The sequence below is a fragment of the Cydia splendana genome, chromosome 22 (genome assembly GCF_910591565.1).
Source record: "Cydia splendana chromosome 22, ilCydSple1.2, whole genome shotgun sequence".
In the NCBI taxonomy this organism is placed as follows: Eukaryota; Metazoa; Arthropoda; class Insecta; order Lepidoptera; family Tortricidae; genus Cydia; species Cydia splendana.
Genome location: NC_085981.1, coordinates 4,672,597 through 4,697,968, shown reverse-complemented (window position 1 = coordinate 4,697,968; position 25,372 = coordinate 4,672,597). Strand labels below are relative to the sequence as shown.

Genomic DNA, 25,372 nt, shown 5'->3' with positions numbered 1-25,372 from the left:
ACATGTCAACAAATGTACTACTTGTAGAAATTTATCTTAAAGTTATTTAGGCAATTGTTAATTAACAAAATTTTCTCAAACTTCCTTCTTTATTGAAAACGAAAAAAAAATTATAAATAACTATCGTAAAATTTTGTCGCTCTTCTCATATAAATGCTTAATAAGATCACATTATAAAAAAATTAATACGTTTTAAGACGCTATTTTGGGTTTTACACATTTTTACGCGATCAAGATCATAAAAAAAACATTTAGTAAACTTTACTAAATCAGATTATTTGTGAAGGGTGCGGAATACGGGGTGTGATTACAGGGAGTTCAAAATAAGGCGGGTATAAGACAATTTTTTTTAAATATTTTGTGTTATTCAGTCAGTTACGTGGTCTTTCACTATCGGCCTCATCTGAGAATTCAAAGTCGCTCAACGAGCTATGGAGAGGGCTATGCTCGGAGTTTCTCTGCGTGATCAAATCAGAAATGAGGAGATCCGTAGACGAACTAAAGTCACCGACATATACTGTGTGCATATTTATTTGCGTTATTTGACATCTGTCACTCACAACAGCAATACAACGTAAAATGTCTCGCACATCGAAATCACAAAGGAAAACAATTGCACTACGAACGTTTACGTTCTACGTCTTTTTTTTAATTTTAGGGCTAGCCGGACACCACCTTTATGAATCGGTAGTCGTCTAAGTAAACCGATATGAATTTTTCATTTTTCTTTTAATAAAAATAAGGAAAAGGTGGATAATCAACTGTAAATATGGATATATTTATCGTCACCTAACAGACAACAAATTTGACACAGAAATAACATAAATAAACTTTAAAATAGATCCCCAGCTAGTTTAGATTTTGACGATGGGTGCGACCTACTCGGTGGGTGTATTAAATGCCTTGCGCGAAAACCATATAATTCTAGCTTTATTTAAATCGCAAATAAAAATTCATTATACGTCACAATTCGATACCTCAGTCTACGTGCCATCCAATCGTAATCGCTTGCTGTGACTATCGATTTGGATTAGTTACATCTCTATACAGGATGTCCAGTAATTAATGGACAACCTTCTAACCATCGACAGGGCAGCTTAGGCTGGTCCAGAAAATGCACTTATAGGTCTAGTAAAAGTTTCGTGGTTTTCGAGATAATCGCACTTTTGTCTTTTTTACTAGTTAGCACCATTAGATAAACTATTTTTAAGAAAGTTGGCCACTCTGTTCTCCATACATTTTTTTTTCACCACAAGCGACCAGACTTCTTGAAAATGTTATATATATATATATATGGGCAGGCCACATTGCGCGCAGAGAAGATGGCCGATGGTGTCGAAAAGTGCTCGAGTGGAGACCACGGACTAGCAAGCGCAGCGTAGGACGTCCACCCACAAGATGGACAGACGACCTTGTTAAGGCCGTCGGAAGACGCTGGATGCGGGTCGCTTCCGACCGGAATGGAGGTCCAAGGGGAAGGCCTATGTTCAGCAGTGGACGTCTTATGGCTGAGATGATGATGATGAGTCAGTTACAACTTAATTAAAAAAAAATATATACAATGTACTTAATAAAATGTAGGTACCATCGGTGCGCGAGTTTGACTCGCACTTAATTGAATTATTTTCTTGAAAACATTGTTTCGTTAAAATTGTGTCATCATTAAAGTAGGTATAAAGTCGATAGGCAACAAAAGTATTGGAAATTGTGATAATGAGACCCACCAAAAACATTTTCATGTAAAATGTTGCCAAGAAGAAACCATAAGGCTTGCACTGACAAAAAGTTATCAGAAATTTACTTTGAAACTGTTTTTTTTTTGTTTTTAGAGCTTATAAATAAGTACTACTGATCAGTAACAACGTTTTAATTTCACGGCAGCGTTATTGAGTTAAAGGAATCTGTAAAGTAAAATTATTGATTAAGGTTAATAATAACCTTTATAAATAGAACCCTTAATTGACCGTCTCCTTTAAAATTGTTACTTTCCTTTAGGTACTTTAACTCGAACACGCTGCCATGAAATTAAAACGTTCTTTACTGATCAATAATAAGTACACATGTCTATATAAAAATAATAATTCTACATGAAATGATCAGAAATACGTAATGCAAAAAATACATACGTACATATACAATAAAAACTCTAAAACGTGACCATTTCCCGGTCTAGTTAAAATACTGCCATCATAAGATCATTATACTGTGACCCGTCTGCTATGTTTACCGTGCGCGGTGCGCGCTCACGATCTCGGCGAGCGGGTCGCGGGACGCGCGGGCGGGGCTTCACGGTTTGCCGCGCACCTCACCCCCTCAGATTCGTTGATGAGTCGAATCATATCGCCAACAAGGAAACACAATTACTCAGCAACACTGTTGGTGTACATTTTGACGTAATTTAGTTTGGCATGGCCGAACTTTCCTTAGCCAGACACTAACATTCTAGACGTGCAAAACTACTTACATCGTAGACACCACAGATCTAAAATGAAGCTAAGGGGTGTAACTGCGATCAATGTCAAAACGAGGGAGATGCATTGTGACTTAGTTTACGAATACGGCCGTGTCAAACTCGTAGTAAGTGTACTCATCATCTTTCGCTCGCGTTATCCCGGCATTTTGCCACGGGTTGGGACTGTTGGGAGCCTGTTTGGAGCCTCACGATGTTTTTCTTCACCGAAAAGCGACTAGTAAACATCAAATGATATTTCGTACATAAGTTCCGAAAAAATCATCAAATATTGGTACGAGCCGGGGTTCGAACCCGCAACCTCCGGATTGAAAGTCGCACGCTCTTACCACTAGGCCACCAGCGCTTTTTTTTTACTCGTAGTAAGTGTATTATAGGTAAGTATAATGAAACCCGTTATATAACTATCATGTAAAACTTTTATAGGTGGGTCGGATTAGGGCGGGCATTCGCAGCACCCTTGACACGCGATTGCGACAGACAAACACTATTTATATCGGGTCGTAAATACAATCAATGCTATCTGAACCTACCAACAGGGTACAGAAAACACGGAAAGGATGCACGGAAAGCCGAAGTACCTATTTAAAGTAAAAAAAAGTGATAAAATTGCTAAATATCTCAAATAATATATAAATAATTGTCGTTGTTATAAATAGTTGTACATTTATTGTGAACTATGGGAGGTGTGCAATAAATAGTATTATAAATAATATTGTATTGTAATATCTTATATTAACTAACCTAACTCATGCCCATGAGATAACGAAATTGAAACTTTTAAATAAATAAAAAACCGTTCAAGTGCGAGTCGGACTCGCGTTCCAAGGGTTCCGTACATAAGTCCGACTCACGCTTAACTGCACATTTCTAATGGGTTTTCCTGTCATCTATAGGTAAAGTACTATTTTGTGTATTTTTTTCAAAATGTTAGGCCCAGTAGTTTCAGAGATAAAGGGGGGGGGGGGGGGGGAATGGTCGGACAGACAGACGCACGAGTGATCCTATAAGGGTTCCGTTTTTTCCTTTTGAGGTACGGAACCCTAAAAATAATACAATTAATACCCTCGAGCAAGATTCGAACTTGCAACCTTCTAGTCAGTCTAACCAGCAGGGATAGCACATGAGTGGAGCGACGGTATCTCGCCCATCTAATACCTTTAAACGAGCAATTCTTGTATATTTATATATTTCGGGGATCTCGTAAACGGCTCGATAAACGACGGTAAACGATTTCGATGAGATTTGCTGTATGGAGTTTTCGGAGGCGAAAAATCGATCTAACTAGGTCTTGTGTCTGGGAAAAAACGCGCATTTTTGAGTATTTATATGTTGTTCGAGCAAAGCTCGGTCTCCCAGATATTTAGTATTTATGTGTCTTATTATTGATTCATTAAAGGCGTATCATACACTTTCTAGTTTTGTAACCTTTATAAGAATCCCATAAAAACAGACATTTAATATCAAATAAAACCCAACCGCAAGCGAACGCACCAATGAAACCGTAATAAAAACGCGAAGGCCGCAAATATCATAAGATCGGTATAATATTAATTTAACTAGAACTTGGCCTATTTATACGGTGTTAAAATAAACAAGCCCAGTAATTTATTGTAAAGAAGTGCGGGAAAAGCGCGCCAAGGCTGAATTATTTTATGCGATAACATATTTATTGGGATTAAACAGTTTCCTGTTTACAGTGGAGGAATTTGGCCCTTTTTGTAAACAAGTAGGAAAATTTTGGATGGAAATAAAATTGGTGAAATCAACAAGTCCATATGCCACGATTCCGTTGCTCCCGTTTGTCAAGTGATAAACACAAGATAAATATTTTGTCTGCCTCTATAGGCATTTCTTATGACCCGACATACAGGTTGGCCAAAAAATAAGTGCATTCCCGTTGCGTGACGTTTTGGGACCCAGAATCGGTCCATAGGCGGTTTGTTTAGAAATCAGTTCAAGTTTCAGAAGGGTCGATAAAATTTTGAAATTACGTATAATAATTCCGTACACGGCGGGAAGAAGTTGATAACTCGAGATATTGAAGTTTGAACTTAAAATAAAATTACATAAAGTTCAAATTTCTTCATTTTTTTCTCGCCATTTATCAACTTTTTCCCGCCGTGTACGGAATTGTCCTCGTAGACGAAGTGTCAAAGTTTCATTCATGTATCTTGTTCAGAGTGAAGTAAGTACATACATCCGCAATTATGGAATCTCGTGTTGCTTGAAATCCGACCGCTATTCTTCTAAACTTCGATCCCATTTCCCATTTTACACCGCTCGACCACTAGCGTCTTTAATTACATACTATAAACGTATTTTAACGCCGAACGTCTTTGAGTATCGTCGACTAACCGAGAAATCAAAAGTTTTTTTCATCTTTATTGTCCAATAAAACATAATAATGCCTTCCTCACATTTCGGCGGCGCCTAGCGAAATAACAAAGTAATACATATTTTCCGATAACTGATAATAAAATATTTTTAGTTTTTTTTTTCGCCGGCAGCACAATTTTATCGTCAAATGTTTTGCACATAAGAACTGTATTTGATGATTTGATGTTAATTGGAGTCTACTAACTAACAGGCCAATACGATTTTTAGTTAGTACCTATTCGATCTGATGTTAATCGATTTTTGTTGAAGAAACGGCCTGTAAGTAGGTATTGCGAGTAGCTATTCATTATCCTCTTTATTCATAACAGCTTACGAGCCTCAAATAGTTAATCTATGTTTTATCATTACATTAGTCAAAATGATAGATTAAGACAAACGATTAATAGCTTATTACTAATTAGGAATGTATTAATAAAGCCTTTTATAGTATTTATTAATGAATTTTATGGGTTTAAAATAATTTTTAATTTATTTTGTCATTATTATTATCGTGTTATCGTTTTTTTTTATTAATTGACGTATGTATATATGTACAGTTTTAGGTGTGTGTGTGTGATTTTATTTTTATGTTTTTGACATGTACGTTTTTACCGTATTAAACGCTCTGAATCTGAATCTGAATCTGTAGCGCGTTTTATGAATTATAACGCCATGCCTCTTTTCGCCATCGCTCTACGCGACAACATTTCCATCTAAGGGGCCCACTGATTAACAGTCCGCCGGACGGTATCGGCCTGTCAGTTGTTCGGAACTGTCAAAATTTTGTTCTAACTGACAGGCCGATACCGTCCGGCGGACTGTTAATCAGTGGGCCTTAGATGGTTGGCAGTCCTCTGAGTCCTCAGCTGTGCGTTTCTCCAGAAACTTCCTGACTCACACAGCTAAACTGTGAAATTAACTTTCGCCCGCGGGATTTCCTGACCGATACGACCTTTAAACCTTAAAAAAAACAAAAGAGCGTACTCCCATCTTAAATACCAGCAACGCACTTACAACCCCTCTGGTACGGTAAGCGCCTACCATCAGTTTTTTACCTCCTATATCATAAAATAAAATACCCATGATTTTATTTTCAAAACAACTTTAAATTTTGCACATATTTTTCCTGCAAAGTTTTTTTTATAGAGTTCCGTTCGGCGTAAAATTATTATTTCAGTTGGCACTTTGTTATCCTGTCTGATTTACGTTTTTAGTATTTAGATAATATTTAATGTGATATTAACGTCTTGTATCACGTTGGTTTCCGGCGAAGGTCAATAGACTAAGGCCCTTTGTTTGATATAAAGTTTTAAGTCATAATCATAATGTATTGTTTGTCATATTAACATTAGTCATAAAACTGAAACCGTTAACTTTTCAGGATTTTCGGTTTGTTTTGTTAAGTTATAGGTTTGTTTTATGGCAATCCTGAAAAGTTACGCGTTTCTGAACCAAACAAATTATGACTAACGAAAATGCGGACTAACAATACATTATGACTTAAAACTTTTTGGGAAACAATAGAGACCCACCGTTACCATTACCAAGATAAAGTATATCCCCTTAACTGGCAGTATAAGTTTCCCTTTCCTCTGGCCAACTCCACATTTTTAGATAGGTAAGCGTCTATAGGGTAGTTGAGATTTCTAAAAAATCCTGACACTCGCAAATTCCTCCCGCAACCTCGACAAAAGACCAAAAATAGAAAATCAGACTGAAGTCGCTTTCGAGAAGAGCAATTTACACGATTGAGTTGCCAATAGTGGACTCCGAGTTCAATTTAGGACGCAACTGAGATAGCTAGTCCGATTTCTGTGTCACAATCCATTCTTTACTTACACTTCCGTAGGCACTAGTCCACATTCCAGGCAGAAGAGTCCCGGCAATCGTCACCATATTTTGTATAAGGGTAACATTCCATTTCTGACCGCCGCTGCACTACTAGTACGAACGGGTCGGTGTTATTGTCAATTTTCATAGTAAAATGAATGTTGGAAATGGACTGTCACCTTAAATATGTACTAAGATAAGGAGAGAGCGCTGGTGGCCTAGCGGTAAGAGCGTGCGATTTTCAAATCTTTCAATTTGGAGGTCACGGGTTCGAACCCCGGCTCGTACCAATGAGTTTTTCGGAACTTATGTACGAAATATCATTTGATATATACCAGTCGCTTTTCGGCGAAGGAAAACATCTTGAGGAAACCGGACTAATCCCAATAAGGCCTAATTGAACCTCTGGGTTGGAAGGTCAAAAAGAAGGTTTCGTAAAAACTAGTGTCTACCTACGCCAATTCTTGGGATTTGTTGCCAAGCCAAGCAGACCCCAAGCTCCCATGAGCCGTGGCAAAATGCCAGGACAACGCGAGGAAGATGACTAAGATAAGGAGTAAAACATAGACAGATAAAGGATGACTCACGTTAGACCGGGCCGTGTCTGGGCCGGAGCTTCCAGCGCATCGTTTTCTATGGAAAGCATCACGTGATCACCTGTCATCTCATAGAAAAGTAAGCGTCGGAAGCTCCGGCCCGGACACGGCCCGGTCTAAAGTGAGTCATTCATAAAAGCTACCTACTCTTAAGACAGTCCGACTTCCGTGAGGGAACCGAACATTCTCTACACTTCCGTAGACTTGTCCACATTCCAGCCAGAACAGTCCCGGCAATCGTCGCCATCTATTTTGTATAAACTCAGAATAGACGCACGCGACTGACCCCGCGCGTCGATGTGTTCGAATGTCTAACACGTTTAGCACAAAGGGTGTGAAACATACACTCAGGCACTGAAATCTAGATTAACTGTACCTAATAAAAATATTTGAATTTCTAACTTACTGAAAGCCGCTTTAGTTTTTATCCAAAAGGCCAAGCAAAGAAAGGGTTACCATTATGATTTTAGCAGTATAACATTTGTGTCATGTGATCTACTATAGCGTCAAAACTACATAGTAATAAGCCAATTTTTATCATTTGTTAAAATCGATCCTTTGTTTGAGGCCCAGGCCTATTATGGATAGCTTTAATATCCACGTGACAACATATCCGTCACTTTTTAACAGAGCGCGAATAAAAGTGACGGATACCGTTTTATCATGCTGTCACGTAGACAAGAACGACTATCAAATCCGTACTGAGTGACATAATCTCATCATAATCTACATTTTTAATTGACTTTCAAAACGGAAAAGAAAACAAAACAATACTTAGTCAGTTTATTTTTGTCAATATCGTAGTTCCAAAAATAAAATCCACTCAACTTCACGATACCAATAATATTTTTACCAGGTAGGGTAGAAGTACCTAAAAGAATTTTACCTACCTACTTCATTTCAATGCAATTTGTTTTTTCTCTCTTTCTAACATTTCCTTTCCCTCATCAATCTCGCAATACCTGTCGCAAACAAATTAAAACAGTAAAACAACAATTTTCCATCATTTGTCTTCGTAAGTTTTTAGAATATCATAAATCAATGGCGTTGACGTGTAACACATCCGCCCGGCCCACTAATTAGTGCGCTGTTGTTGACATCAACCTTTATTTATCCTGAGTATATCGTGACCTTTATATTATTATACAGCATGCAGCTTTTTTAAATATTTTTTTTTAATAGGAGTTTTGTCACGCAGTGACGATCTTATCCCCGCAATGAGATCTAATAGTAATTAAATCTCATTACGGGGGTGACACGTCACTCAGTATGTACCTAAATGAACGGAAAACATTTACTCAAACCCGTTAATGTATACACACTGAGCAACTTTTACTATGGCACCAATCCCGAAATCGCGAAATAAATTAATTCTCTCATAGAGATTGACTCTCTCACTGAATCACTGTCATAATTATGATTCACGTACTGGTGTCCAAGCCTCTCTAAGGCTCTTAATTTTAATTTAATTTATTATACCTAATTGTTTTTTCATTTGAATGTAAATTAGTTAATTTAATTTTAATATAATAATGTAAATAGCAGGGCAGCTTGTGGCGAGCTGTTGGGAAGTAACGACCCCACGGATCCGAGTGCTCCCGAGAGTCGGTCAGGGTCTCCGTCTCCGGCGTGTCTTCGTCGGTCGGAGTGGACCCCAAGGGGACCCGCAGGACTCTCAGCTCTGGCTTGCCTTAATTGGCCATCCAGAGAGGAGTCGTTAGAGCTATATGCTCCAGGGGTGGAAGTGAAAGATGCATAAGACGCGAGTTGGCACAGTGGCTGCTAACAGCCACTGGGTAGAAAGCGGCGCACACCTCTCGACACCCCTGAGCCGCTCACACCGATGTTGCTCCTGGTCGTCTTCGCGACGGCAGTTTCAGGGGCCCATCTAGTGCGCGGCAAGTCACCACCTGCCTCGATAACTTGTGTGAACATTGTTATGGCAGGTGTCCGTACGTCTTTGTAATAACCCAGTCTCATAGTCCACCCAAACTTCAATCCATAGACCGGTATACTGTTCTCTTTTTCTACAATAGTCCCAATGCCTGCTGAGACCGGTTCATGGCTGTCTATTGTAGCACCTGTGAACGGGTTCCAGCAGGCGTTCTACATGACATAAAAACTCTCCAAGGGGCCTCTACGTGTTGGATCTGTGTCCCCACGCAAGCCTATCAAAAAGCCGGGATTATAGGCCCGTGATATCCAAGGAGATATAAATAATTGTAATATGATCCTAAGTTGGTCGAAAATAAACGAATTTATTTATAGGAAATTTCAACGCCAGACCAACAAAATGTAAGAAACCACAAATTTTTTTTCGCGGCTTCGGGCTTGGTGCCATAGTAAAAGTTGCTCTGTGTGACCTAAATTTAAGTTAATTCATTATAAGATGTAATGTTTTGAAAAGATGTGTCCCGCCGAGTTTGTTGCCGGTCCCATATTGGGATACCCTCCTCCAATTGAGGGGAGATTTAAATCTTCTCGAGGCAGAGGTGTAAGGTTGGAGCCGGTGTAGCTTTATTTGACGTTCATAAGCGACACGTTGAATCTCAAACACGCTTAAAATTAATGTTCCAACAGATGAAACGTAAAGGTCAAACAAAACATTTCACAAATTATACATTAGGTACGCTACATTTCCTCTGTAATTCTAGGGCCACCGATTTAAACCAACCGAACCGAACCGCAAGCAAGCATTCGCCTGAAGTAAATCACTATTCGTGTGATCTTCAATTGGCTGCGTCTAAGTAGGTACATAATTAGTTATTATGTTTTAATTTTAACAACAGCGGCTTGCAGTATCGGACTAGGGCAACGGCAAAACTCGAAATCTCTAGAACAGTCCGGACATTTTAATACATATGTATGTTAATTAAAAGCCCCTTATCCATTTGACGTTTGGGATCCTCAAGAAACCACTGCCATTTTGAAAACTATGTATCATTCTGGTGAAATCCGCCTTTTAGAGAGGTTTCTGGAGAAAAGCACAGTTGATGACTACCAACCATCCATGTCGTGAAGATGGAAATGCTGTTGGCTAGAGCGTCCTGAGATGGACCGACCAAATCAAAGCCAGTGTGTCGGCCACAGTAACTAAGCGAATGCTCACGGAAAGCTCTACGGGAGGAATGGCGACGTATCGTTAAGCGAGTCGCTCAAAAGTTTACATAATAGCCAGGACCACTCTGTCAAGAGTCACACCATCACGTCTCATTTACTCATCTAGACACGCGGTAGCGTGTCCAGCCAAGTTCAAAGAAAAAGGAACTGGCGACGCAGCAACCGTGTGTAATATTACACGAACCATTTCGAGCTACTTTTGACCCCTTCACAACTTGAAACCTACTTAACCTACACTAATGAAATTTGGCACATGTATTCAAGCCCCTTAGCTTGTCCAAAATACAAAATTTCATAAACGTAGCTCAAACAGTTACTGATAAATTAACGTTTAAAAACCGGCATTTTTGTGACTGACTGACATATAGATCATAAACCTAACCCACTTCCAGATGACCTAGAAACTTGAAATTTGGCATCAAGGTAGACTATTAGGTGTATATAGAGGGAAAAATCTGAAAAGTGGAAATTATTGATATTTCGATGGAAAAAAAATAATTAATACTTATAGACTAAAAACCTAACCCACTTCTAGATCACTTAGAAACTTGATATGTGGCACCAAGGTAGAATATTGGGTGTATATAGAGGAAAAAATCTGAAAACTGGAAATTATTGATATTTCGAGGGAAAAAAATAATTAATAGTTTTAGACCAAAAACCTAACCCACTTCTAGATCACTTCGAAACTTGATATTTGGCATCAAGGTAGACTATTAGGTGTATATAGAGGGAAAAATCCGAAAACTGGAAATTATTGAGAATTAGATGGAAAAAATAATAATTAATACTTATAGACCAAAAATCTAACCCACTTCTAGATCACTTAGAAACTGGATATTTGGCATCAAGGTAGACTATTAGGTGTATATAGAGGAAAAAATCTGAAAAATGGAAATTATTGATATTTCGATGGAAAAAAAAGAATTAATACTTATAGACCAAAAACCTAACCCACTTCTAGATGACTTAGAAACTTGATATTTGGCATCAAGGTAGACTATTAGGTGTATATAGAGGGAAAAATCTGAAAACTGGAAATTACTGAGATTTAGATGGAAAAAATAATAATTAATACTTATAGACCAAAAATCTAACCCACTTCTAGATCACTTAGAAACTTGATATTTGGCATCAAGGTAGACTATTAGGTGTATATAGAGGGAAAAATCTGAAAAATGGAAATTATTGATATTTCGATGGAAAAAAAAGAATTAATACTTATAGACCAAAAACCTAACCCACTTCTAGATGACTTAGAAACTTGATATTTGACATCAAGGTAGACTATTAGGTGTATATAGAGGGAAAAATCTGAAAACTGGAAATTATTGATATTTCGATGGAAAAAAAATTAATACTTATAGATCAAAAACCTAACCCCTCTTCAAGATCACTTAGAAACTTGATATTTGGCGTCAAAGTAGACTATTAGGTGTATATATAGGGAAAAATCTGAAAACTGGAAATTATTGATAATTCGATGGAAAAAACATAATTAATACTTATAGACCAAAAACCTAACCCACTTCTAGATGACTTAGAAACTTGATATTTGGCATCAAGGTAGACTATTAGGTTTATATAGAGGGAAAAATCTGAAAACTGGAAATTATTGATATTTACATGTAAAAAAAATTATTAGGTAATACTTATAAACCAAAAACCTAACCCACTTCTAGATCACTTAGAAACTTGATATTTGGCATGAAGCTAGACTATTAGGCGTATAAAAAAGAAAAAAATCTGAAAACTGAAACTTTTTAACAATTGACCGCGCGTTAGCTAGGGTCTCCTTTTCAGCTTAGGCAAACTGCTTTTATGATGAATACCTACTATAGTAATTTCTGTACAAAAAGTAATGATATCCCAACAAAAACATAAATGTGAAATGAGAGCCAAGTTCAATATTAAGAATATGTGTCGTTGTTGACTCGCTGACAAAAGAATTGAGATCTATATGGGTGCCAAGTTCTGTGTTGTGTAGAAAATCCTGAAATTATAAAGGAGTTGTCTTGGCTAGTTTTTACGTATAGGCTACTTTTCTAAAATTTGGTTTGTTGGTAAAAACTAGCCAAGTCAAATCCTTTATAATTTCAGGATTTTCTACACAACACAGAACTTGGCACCCATATAGATCTCAATTCTTTTGTCAGCGAGTCAACAACGACACATATTCTTAATATTGAACTTGGCTCTCATTTCACATTTATGTTTTTGTTGGGATTACACATTACGCGGACTGTGTATAGACTTGAACGGAGCTTTCGTACCGGCGCGTCAATCTATATTCTTCGGCCGGTCGTGCGCTCGAGTGATATTTGGAGAAATGCTTGGTTTCTTGGAGTGATGCGTAATGCAATATTACGCGTTCGAGTGATATCTCATTTGTGATATTACGCGCATTACTTAACATGGCTAGTCAAGAGTTTAACGAAGAAGACGAAGAGAGCGTCATACTTTTCTGTCTTGCTTTTACTACCCATAACCATAGTTCTAGTTTTCTGGTTCACCTGTAGCCCTCGCGAGCTCACAGGAACAGGGAATATTCTACTCTAATAATTTTACAGCACGGTGTTTGTTTACGTAAGGGAGGTTACGATCTCCGTATGGCGAGGCAAGGCCGTCCGTCCGTCCGTACGCTTTATAGTTGTGTTTATAGTTGCATGGATTTTGATTGGAGAAGGGTCAAGTGCGGAATTACGGTAGAACACCATGGATGTTACTAGATTATTATTTACTTTAAGATGAAAGGGTTTCTCTCCGTCGATAACTATAATATTATTTACAGTTGACTGCTGGACACTTTTAGAACTGTTCTACCATAAGAGATTTCACTCCTTTTACTCTATACTCCATGTAGCAGACTTTTTCCAAAATCATCTCTCGTTTTTCGTGATATGTCCTCAGGGCGCGATTTAATGTCAAAGGCATTTCGAATCATAAATTCAGAGCCACTAAATTTTCTTACTGATAAAATACATTTTAGAGTGACTTGCTTGCTTTTACTGAAAGTTTACTTGGCTTTGAGGATAATCCCTGAAGACTTAGGAAAATGAGTTAATGTGAGCTTTTCAGCCACGTGTAACGATAGAGCACACTCAAAAAAATTATGGAATAAAGTTTTTTTTAATGAATCATATAATAGCCAAAGAAACGCAATACTTATTGAAAATTATGTATGTAAACGGAATAAATATTAGGTTCTCAAGAAATTAAATTATTTGATCAAAACTTCGATGGCGTGACATCATTTAGTTTATTTAGTTGAAGTATTGTAGCGAAATAAAATAAACTTGTATTGTTCTAAGATTTTTGCCTTCTGTCCCTCTATAATATTTAAAACTTTCGCGTTTTGAACACATATTAACTCACATTTAAAGACGGGTGTATCGCGAATTTATTTTATCGTTTCGACACAGTTATCACTGGTTGTAGTCGCGGCTAATTGATGTCCCAGCAAAATGTAAAAATAGAGATTTGTGCAACTACCCGACGAAAAGTGTAAGAATAAGTTTGGGGTAGACACCACATTTTCAAACCACCCACTACACAAATAATCCCATCCCTCTTTCCTTCACCACCATTAATGGTTACTAAAACGTGCGCCTTACTAAGTGTGTTTACAACTTCTAAGATTAATAGCCAGTGCAGGCGGCTAAGTAAACTGAACTTTCTTCATGATAAAGTAAACGTACTAGTGCTCGACATGCTAATGCCCAATAGATGACACTTTGCTGTCACCTCTATTGACAATGACTTAAGTTTCAAGATGACATGTACTGGGACCGCGTCGAGCACCAGTACGTTTACCTTATAAAAGATAAGATAAAATTTATTTCATTGAAAAATATCCAAAAATTAAAACAGTCATAATACGCTTAAATAGTTACTTAAATAAATATCATAAATGTACTTCAATCATGGTTTACAAAAGTAAACATAAAATAAAAGATCTTGTAAGCAAAAATTGTAACTGGCTCTAACATATTTTACATCAATATATAAAGTCATAGAGTCAGTCCATGAAAAGTCTGCATCGGATTTGATAGCCCACGCAGTGCACGTGTTATTTTAAACGTCAAACTTCTATGAAATTATGACATATAAATGACACTTGCACTGCGTGGGCTATCAAATCCGCTGCAAACTTTTCTTGGTCCGACTCTCTCATTCTTCTCATTCACCGCTGAGCTACGGTCGTCGCCGATAACATGGGTTTCGTTTCCCGGTATGTAGCGAAAATGCATCGTAGAGGCAAAACTACAACATGTCGTTATTAGCGCTGAATGGGAGGGGGCGTAAAGTCATGATATTAGAAGGAAATAAAAGATATGGCGCACCGAGCGAAACACATGTACATAGGGGGGAACTGTTGGAAGCGGGCACGACCTGTCATTGTGGAGATCGTTGGGTAAGGCACACTGAAAAAAAGAATTAGCCGTACTCATTGAGTCATTTAAGAAAGTAACTGAACTTAACTTTATTTTAGTTATGTGCACAGCCCATCTTTCGGTGGATATAACAATGTTGACCATAGAGGGATCAAAGGTAAAACATCCAGACAGTATCTAAACTAGTCTAAAAGCCTAAATTGTCACCATTTATTTTCATCGATACGAATTCGGGCCCCGGCCCTGACATATAATTAGCCCGGTATATCTCCGAGCTGCATGATAAATTTGGATCGTATTTAGCTCAGATGCACTCGTTTTGCAGCTATAAATCGTTAAAGTGCAGATCAAAGATTATGCAATGTGAGATTGGAAGTTATTCGCGTAACTTTAAACTTTAGTACCTATGTCAGCAAATTCAAGTGTTTGAATATTTAAGCACCACATTTTTTGAGGGCACTTGAAAGCAATAATCTGATAAGTGTAAGTAATTATTTCGAGATCAATTTCAATACAGCAACCACTTTTACACACATTTTGATTTCATGCTTAGGTTTCACTACCTAAATGTTTACAAAATTCGTAAAAGACGATTCTTTCTTTTAGCAAAGATATTTCCGTTTTCCTTAATAGAAAGGGTGTAGGAAGTGAAAGTGTATAATTTTGAATAACCCTAATACTCAAATCCTTGACACCACGAGGCTTCACCTGTAGGCGAGTAGAGACATTAAGAAAATTAGGAGAATAATCGAGTTAAGCTGGCTGGACAGACCAACTAGCTCTTATAAAGGAGAGAAATAATTTAATACCATAATAACTTAGTAGAATAGGCTCTTCAAATTCATCAATACGACTAGGGAACAAATTAAATTATTTTATTAAATACTAGCGACCCGCCCCGGCTTCGCACGGGTTAACAAATTATACACCTAAACCTTCCTCAAGAATCACTTTATTGATAGGTGAAAACTGCATGAACATATTACCCGTTCAGTAGTTTTTGAGTTCATCGCGAACAAACATACCTACAAACAGACAGACGCGGCGGGGGACTTTGTTTTATAAGGTGTAGTGATGTTTAGGCTCATCTGTTCTATACACAATCTCTTCAAATCTGCAAACCTCAATGGGTGAACGAACTCAGCATAAAGATATCAGCATTGATGAGATGCATTTCGCATTCAGTGCTAAAAAGGCGTAACAACCAGAATTTTCCTAAACTGATACCCCCTTTCAATTTGAGCTGAATATTGATGCAGACCGATACATTTTCATTCATAATTCATAATCCTTTGAGAACTGAATAACTTGAACTAATAACAAATTGTAGTGTTGATAAACAACAATAATAATATGTGTTAGGTATTTTGGTTCGTCACATTTTGCATACATTTGTATTTGTATGGAGAGGCGTTCGTCCACTATGTATAGCCCGTTTTTGTAGCGTCAGAATAGACTACGCGATCCTGATGTTTCTTATTATTGAAAAATGCTTTAAAAAAAATTAACAATAAATAGTTACTTATACTTATGATAAGGAACCGAAAGAACTTAAATGAACATATATAATTAGGTATTACATTTGCTGTGTTTTATTTAAAGAGACATTTCAAAGTCGTGTAGTCTTTTTCTAATGCTTTAATAATAAACGAGGTAGGTATAGCTTTCCTCTTATAAATCCTAGTACAAATTCATATTATATGCAGGGAAAACCCTGTCGTGCAGAGAATGTAAGTACCTCGATGTTTATCGCGGAATAATATGTTACGAAGGCAATAAACAATTTTACAAATAATACGTTAGAACTGTTAATAGCTCATTCGTGAATAGGGAGGTATGCACACAACGAAAGCCGCATAAATATCTGACACGATCTTATTTGTAGAGACATATAAGAGCGGATCGCATATGTTTGCGGCCTTCGAAGAGTAACATATTGCAGGTGACTGTACTGTAGTGACTGTACTGTATGTAGTGGAGGTTCACAACCAAGGGTGATATTATGAGAATTTATACATAAAAATATATTTGAGCATACAACATTTTTTTTTGTCTCCGGCGGATCCTAATAGGTTTCAGTCTGTGTCTGTTTTTATAGTAGGTACCTGCTAAAATGATAGTGGCCCATTTAGTACAGTCAGCTCCAGATGTACTGATCCCTCCCCTACATAGAAATTTGATTGCGGGGGGGGGGGGGGGGGGGTAATCTATCTTTAAGCTGACTTATTACTATATTTTAATCTTCTTTTGTACTAAAATTGCATCTATCTTTTGTACTAAAATTGGAGATCGGTTGCACTGATTGTGGCAATCGAAGTCTCATTTGGCAGCTAGGATATTGGCTGTCCCACACTAGCGTCTTTTGAGCTCATTTTTCATGGCGCTCACTAGACACAGACGCTCATATAACGCTAGAGTGGGGTCTCTCTAAAATGGAATATTAAAAAGATTAATGTGTAAATAGAGTTTCTTTTAAATTCTAGAACTTCACAAAATATTTCGCAAAAATGTTTCCCTTCGTTTCCGCCTCCCTAAACCTTGAAGCCTCAGTCTAAATCCACGCTCCCATATATCACTTTGCGCAGGTAAATATACAACACATTAAGACAACTCTATCGGCGCTTACGCATGCCTGTGTACGCAGTGTGGACGATGGTGTATGTGTTGATTTGTAAACGGATTCAAGGAATTAGTCATTGAGATGATTGATTGAGTTCAACTATTTACTAGGGTTGTTTGGTCAGGTCTAAAATTCTTTACAGAAAAGGGTCAGGTAGATTTCTGCAGCCTAGCTTAGGTAGAGGCTATGCGGAAAGAGAAGAGTCGTGGAATATATGGGAACCTAAACATTTCACAATTCTTTTCGTTCCACACAGACTATTGTTAACTTAGTAAGGGCAGTTGTCCCTATACGCATATAGATGCCGTTTGACTGACCTTATCGCACTGCGACTTTTTAATAGTCCTCCAAATGAAGGGTACATGGAAAGACCATGTCATGAGTTATCGCGGGTTGAAAGGAACGATGTACATAATTAACCATATAATTTTTGTGTATAGTTGTTTTTAAAGTGAGTACTGAGTAACAAAGGAGTTATATTTATGATTACAGAGGTAACAGAAGCTGTAACTAATAGTTCACTGAGAGCTCTACATTTTGTAGATTAACACCTCAATTAAAAAAAAATTACTAGACATGTTTTTTCCGTGCACCCTTCAAATAATGACTCACACTGCTCTGATGCATTTAGGTATATGTATTACATTTTATGGTGAATGTGGTCGTGGTATTAAGAAAAATGTTAGATTTGATATCTTGTTAGGTACCTATCTCCGCACTAAATTAACTATTAATGGGTGGGATTCGATATTGCATTAGATGTGTTTGAATGTACCTAGTCGAGGCACCTATATATTTTCCGTCTCCAAAATTAACTATACATTTTTATCATTATTCACAGGCCCGACGATCAAAAATTTTAGTTATTTCCAGTAAACTACGCCGATAATTCAAAAATACCCAAATGTTTACAGCAGAACCGATATGTCAATTAGAGAAGTGAGTGATTCTGTAAACGAAACGTAAACCAGTATATTTAGAGCGCTAACTGTAAACAATAACACTGCGGGGGCAGCTCAAGTCAAAACAGTCGATAATGATGTTGATGTAATAGTTTAAAACGGGGAAATAGGGCTCGCTTCCTTTATTTGGTTATTTGTAAATGTAGAACTTAAATACTAAACGTACGAAATTATATTTGTACTATTTTGCAACTTCCTCATACTTATGCAAACACTTTTGAATCCGTTTATATACAATTTTTTAGTGTTCCGTACAAAACTTTGTTCACGGAACACTTATTTTTAATTATAATATAAATGGTATGTTAAACTTTATTTTAGCTTAAAATCATACTTAATATCTTCACCTAAATATTTTCTAATGATATGTTCGGTTACTATTTGGAACTCACGTTAGACCGGGCCGTGTCCGGGCCGGAGCTTAGTTTTCTATGACATGACATGCGATCACGTGATGCTTTCCATTAGAAAACGATGCGCCGTAAGCTCCGGCCCGGACACGGCCCGGTCTAACGTGATAGTCATCCTTAATAGTTAGGAGCGGGGTCTTCTGTCACAAGGAGAGTCACAAGTATTTACAATACCTACTTACTAGGAGATTCCAAGGATAACTAATTGTGAAATGTTGTAATCCGAATAATAGTTATTTGTTTTACAAGGGGGCAAAGTTGTTGTTTAACTGCTCGTGCTAATATTGATACCCGAGCAAGCGAAAGATTCCAAAATTGAACCACGAGCATAGCGAGTGGTTCGAAAAATGGAATCTTGAGCGTTGCGAGGGTTCCAAAGCACGAGGGTTAAACAAAATTTGCCCCCGAGTGAAACACATAATTTTTCACCACACCAACCTGAAGCAAATATTAAATGTAAAATATCAAACAAAATCAAACCAAATCAAATCCAAATGAATGTAATTAAAAATTTATCATCCAAAATCATCATTTAAAAGTCATTTCTACCAGCAAACATAAGAAAACAACTCAAAATTTGCATTTGATTACTTTGCCTCACATGTGAATAAAATGCAACTTTGCTATCAGTTTTTGAAGTGCAAAGTAAGCCTTTCCGAGCTGGTGTGGTGAAAATATTTTTTTCTTTTTTCATAATTAATAATAATCAAATCTCTCCAAACGGACTCTACGTATTGGATCTATATCCCCACGCGCGCCTTATAAATGACCGGGGTCGAAAGACCCGAGTTGTTTTAAAACGGAGATACTTACAAATAATCATAATTGACGATTGTACAGTCAGCATCCATAATAGGAAATAAAACAACGCAGCTAAAATATCTGCCACCGTCGAATATTTTTCCAAATAGAATAGAAATGTTCTCTTCTGTCTTCGACCCAAAAACTCTTATAAGTACCTTTAAACGAGCAATTCTTGTATATTTATTAATTTATATATTTCGGAGATCTCGGAATTGGCTCTAACGATTTCGATGAAATATGCTATATGGGGGTTTTCGGGGGCAAAAAGACGACCTAGCTAGGTCTTATCTCTGGGAAAATGCGCATTTCTGAGTTTCTATATGTTTTCCGGGCAAAGCTCGGTCTCCCAGATATTAATTGTAAAATGGAAACAGTGGGTATTTCAAATAAAAGAATACATTTCCTTAATTAAATTTATATTATAACACTTTAAACTCTCGCATTTTGTACACATATTTAATTACACAAATGAGTCTACCGCGATATAATTTCATTGTTTTTACTATAAATTCCGACGTTCCGTTAAATAAATTTATATTGCAAGAAATATTTACAACGTAATTTTCCTTAATAAAATACACGTTAGGTTTTAAGCCTGCTTAAAATTTTCTTTTTGAAATAGAGCTAATAAAATAAAATTAAATAAGTTAAATACGGTTAAGTGTTGCTCTACTTGCTACTTTGTGGCAAATGTATGAACTTGCAATAAACGACACGGGATTCTTCAAGAAGCGGGTATTTAGGGTTCTGGGTTCCCAAGGATCGGCAACGTTTAAGTGGCTCCTGTGATGTTGCTTATGTCCATGGGCGACGATGACCGCTTCCCATCAGGCGGCTCGTCTGCTCGTTTGCTGACTATCACATTAAAAAGCACTCATCATTGCACATTGTGTAAACAGGCATTGTGAAGGCCAACCACCCTCCCGCAGCCACACTTACCCAGGCCATAAAAAAAAACTTACCTACTCGTATTGACATTATTATATTAGTAGAGTTCGAAGTAATAAAGTCAATCACTGAGAGGCAACAAGAGGTTCTAACGTGAATTTCGTAAATTTAAAGTCGTCCGGGTTTTATTAAAATAATCATACAATTTTAAAATAATACAAATTAAAATCAGCTAAAATACTTAAGATACTTAGTCATTTGGAATGGCGGTCTATCTATTTGAATCACAGAATAATAAAACATGTTTAAAAATATATTTTTATAGCACTTATAAGAATTTCAACTGTGAAAGTATATGATTCAAGCACATTATAGTTTAATTTTAAACTTTACATCAAACTCTATAAGTAAAGGGAGGGATATGGTTCCCTGATAGCCTGCAATTCAACTGGACTGGGTACAGAAGTGACCAAGCATGTGTAGATAATTTTGATCACCTCACCCGCTTGATTGCTTCTGAATGAATTTCAAACGTCGTGCACTCGTTAGAGATATTTTTACATTTGTGACCTCAATACTGCAATTTTGCAGTGGATTAAAAGCTCAAAATACATAACATAATCTTTAAAATCTGGCAACTTTTATCGAGATATTAGTGACACGTTTTGTCCCTAATATGTTACAATACAAAATCCTAAAAAAGGGACATTTCAGATCAATCCTTTTATGGTAGGCATATTCTCGGAAATGCATTAATTCGGTTTTACATTAAAATTTGTCACATGGAAGACATGCTAATATAGTTTTTACTAGATAGTTTGGCTAGGGTCGCTTGTCCTTGAAGCATAGACATCATGAATGCTGTATTTTTTCTAAGGATAGTATCATCAACCCAAAAAAAGAGAAGTAATTTGTTATGCTTCTTAAAATTGGTTTGCCAGACTATGCTTGTCATGCAATTTATTGGAATTAATTTTACCATCTTGGTAATATTGCGATAAAATTATACATTTTCATTCCCTACGTTTCATTGTAAACAGTATTGTAAACTAACTCCTGAATCTTCATCCTAAGCATCAGCTTCTTCGCCGGCCCAAGCTTCCTCACATGCGGCAACAGACTGTTAAAGAACCCTATATCTTCGTCCTTCGCTGGTTCCCCAGCATCTTGTCCAGCCGTCGTACAAGGGCTTTTAGGGACTTCATCATCATCATCATAAAAGTCAGTCTCCATGATTATAGGCTTAGTATCAAACTCGTCGAATTCATCATCCTTAACGCTGACATTCGTCGGTTCTGGCACTGGTTCTATATTGTAATAACTGCTGCTTTGCTCTGGAGGATCGAAATCTTGATCCGCGAAATGATCTTCAGTCCCAGGAGTCTCTTCGTAGTCGTTGAATTGATTAGTTAAAAATTGTAGTTTAGGCAAATATTCCCATTCTGAATCTTGTTTCCTGACCTCTTTTCTGGCTTGGTCTCTGAGGTATTTCCACTTGAGCCGCGCTTCGTCGCCTGTAAGTGAATTATTGAGTGGTTCGTAAATATAGAACTATAGGAACTTGGCCAAATGCGGCGTTGTCTAGGCATTGACGGGAGTACTTTAGACAGTTTATTTGTGGTAGTGGACCTAAAAGGTCCCTGGTGATTCTATATTGCATTTTATTTAAATATTCTAAAGTTGTGGGATTCGAGTGCTTATTTAGGTAAGTTCAATTGGAGTGCGATGTGTAAACTGTTTAAAACGAAATATAATAAAAATACGTAATAAATTCACCATTTACTATAATATTTGGTACGGTGACAGCTGTCATCTAAGTACAATTTTGCGTTTTGAGTTAATAAATTGTATGGTTGTCACCATACCATCGCCCACACTGTTAACTGTACATAGGTGGACCTTATGCCTTTTGTAATAAGGTCCACCTATGTACAGTTAGAAGTGTTGCTGTTAGTACCCAAGCGATGTTAGAAAATATTATAGTAGTGAGTAACAGGTAGAGTTTATGATTGTTAACATAGATCACTAACCCCAGTAGGTACAGTTTGTTTATAATTTTAATGAAAATTGGATGTACATTATCGGTCCTAATTATGGATTCATGATTAGATGTGAGGGAGACAAATGGCATTACTTATTACTCAGTTGATATTTTAGCTATGTAAGAATTACCCAAACGAAATTATTACGAACTAAATATAATATACATACGTGTGACTCCCAACTCCTGAGCAATCTCCTTCCAACTCTCATCCAACTTATACCAATTATGGTGTCCTTTCAGCTGCCTGTTCCAAATTATTTCCCTCGTCTGCACCAGCTCAATCAGCTTATTCATATCCACATCGATCGTGCGTCTTTTGTTCATGAGGAATTTCTTCCTCATGGTATACCCTAGCTTTGGTCTCTTTATGGAGTCGTCAAGGGCATTGAAGACCTCGTCGTTGGTGTCACCCTCATCATCCTCGTCTTCTGCGAGGAACTGGTGGTGGATGAACTTGAGTTTCGGGAAGTGGGGCCATTCGGATTCGTTGGGGTTCTTTTTCATTTCTTTGCGGCATTGGTCTTTTAGGTTCTTCCATCGCTTGCGGCAGTTTAGACCTGGAATTGGAAAGGCTGTGTTTATATAATATTTAGGTACATACAGGTGCTACTATATCTTGTATAACGAAGCACGATAACATATGTATGTAGAGCCTGTATAAGGTAACTTGCTCCGACTTATTTTCATATTACAAAGACATTATTAATGGCATGATATTCGTCATTTTAAATGCCATGCAGACTTAGGTAGCTTAGTCTGACTATAATACGTTTTGGGTCTCTACACAAAACATGTGCAAGATATTATTTCGGTTAACTGTACGAAGTATAGGGACATTATTGAAATCTAGCTCAATAACATAAAATACAATAATACTATTTACACTAATAATAATTTTGAAGTTCGTCTTCGGAGACGAACTATAAAGATGTTAAATTAGGTACCTAGGTCAGGCATACTGTATGTACCTACCTACCAAGAATTTCCCATTAAAAAACATTTAAAAATTAATGTTTTTTTATGGCAAAAACATATGTAGTTACTAGTTACAAGCCCGGGTTCGAACCGGCAATGTTCCTTATGTTCCACAAGAAACCCCGCGAAACCCAAATTGGCCAAATTCATTTTCAAAATTAAACTAAAATCTCCCTTCCATAATAATAATTGGAGTAATAGGTACTATTCCAATAACAAATAGGCCATCATTTTCAAATAAACTTTAAAGTGAAAGACATGCATGTTTCCGATGCAAATGGGCCTATCTACTGCATTAAAATTACATAACGCATACATTATACAAGCGCACTCATCCGCTCTACTCGTAAATGCGCAACTCGCTCGCTAGCAATAACAAAGATGGCGGAGGCGGGCGCGGGCGTTCACCCGCCCGAAACAAATACTCACTGCTAGTCCCCACTTCCGCGGCCACCTCGTTCCAATAACGCTCCAACTTAAAACGGTTCCTGTGTCCTCTGTAGCTTTTGTCCCAGAGGCATTCTCTCGCCTGGACAGCGGCTATAAGTTTATCCATGTTCTTCGAACGCATTCCTTTAGCCTTCATAGTAGCGGGCGCGGCAGCGGAGGCGGGCGACGCGAGCGGCGCGCTGCGCGGAACTAATGATGTAGAGTTGTGGACTGGGGTGCCCGCCGGCGCGCGTGGCTTGCTCGCTCGCTCCCGCTCCCGCTGCACGCTATAGCCTTCTCGCTCGTCGCCCCGCTCCCCTCTCCGCCATCGCGATACGCCTCGGCGGGTAATCCGCTCACTGATACCACAACACGAGCTTTGTCGCTTTGTAACGTATTTACACGTTCACTGCTGGTTTCATTCGTGGTTGCCATTTAAGTTTGGAACTGAATACGCAGTGGATGATTAGGGTATTGTTAGACGCGGTTATTTTTAGTTTTCGGGTGTGTCTTGGGTGAGGGGTGCACACCGGTGTGGCTGAGCGATTTAGCACGGACGCTGCGCGTTTCTCTTATGATCCGTAACTGGCGAGTCCTTGCCATCATATTTTTTTCTTAAGACTGTTACAACTGTTCTGTCGCAATGACTGTGTTAATTTCGGTAATATAAGTAACTAATTTGCAGTATTTTCAATACATAGTTTGAAATAGTTATTTTATTACTCTACATTTCTTGTTTTCTATTTTTACTTTTTATAGGTGCAATCTGAAAAAGATCGGCAATAGTTCTTATCATATCATATCATATCATTTATTTTCATAGTAGGATTTTACAATCGCTTTATGACGTCAAACAGTAGCATTTACCTGCAACCTGCCTTTGAAGCCGATGGTCCTGAGTTCGAATCCCGGTAAGGGCATTTATTTGTGTAATGAGCACAGATATTTGTTCCTGAGTCATGGATGTTTTCTATTTATTTATTTATTAGTGTATTATATTTATCGTTGTCTGAATACCCACAACACAAGCCTTCATGAGCTTACCGTGGGACTTAGTCAATTTGTGTACGAATATCCTTATAATAATATTTATATTTATACCTACCTATCGTAATATTACTTTCTCTATGTAAAATTTTTTTGCACACATTTTCTAGCTAGATATGTTTGTCTAGAGTCTAGACAAAACAGGCACTTACGGTGGTTCCACAATAAATATTATGCACAGTCATGGGCACCGACGGTGTAAGGCTTTGCACCCGTAGGTATCTCATTAAAACGTTAGGTACAGTCAACTGTAAAAAAGTGGTTGTACCCAACGTACTCAAAAATATGTCCCATAGTTCTTAATTCAACCTCAACGTGACCACGACCGCTCTGCCAAGAGCGATACGACAGAGAAGAAGAGTTCTTAATTCACTGACATAAGAGTTATGGGACATATTTTTGAG

The 25,372-nt window shown here is 37.5% G+C and overlaps 3 protein-coding genes and 1 long non-coding RNA gene across 4 annotated transcripts in view; 2 read left to right on the top strand and 2 right to left on the bottom strand.

Annotated features, from left to right (window-relative positions):
* Nucleotides 1–25,372, top strand: part of LOC134801529 (uncharacterized) — a 254,894-nt gene that overhangs the window by 42,285 nt on the left and 187,237 nt on the right. The window lies entirely within an intron of this gene.
* LOC134801465 (uncharacterized) overlaps nt 1–25,372 on the top strand; it is a 72,725-nt gene that overhangs the window by 15,802 nt on the left and 31,551 nt on the right. The window lies entirely within an intron of this gene.
* LOC134801439 (ankyrin-2-like) overlaps nt 1–25,372 on the bottom strand; it is a 145,529-nt gene that overhangs the window by 118,141 nt on the left and 2,016 nt on the right. The window lies entirely within an intron of this gene.
* LOC134801608 (uncharacterized) lies at nt 20,115–24,532 on the bottom strand. The gene is made up of 3 exons (XM_063774224.1): nt 23,922–24,532; nt 22,685–23,074; nt 20,115–21,987 (listed from the first exon to the last, which is right to left on the bottom strand). Exons 1-3 carry the CDS (start codon nt 24,076–24,078, stop codon nt 21,494–21,496), a joined length of 1,041 nt encoding a protein of 346 aa, XP_063630294.1. The 5' UTR covers nt 24,079–24,532; the 3' UTR covers nt 20,115–21,493.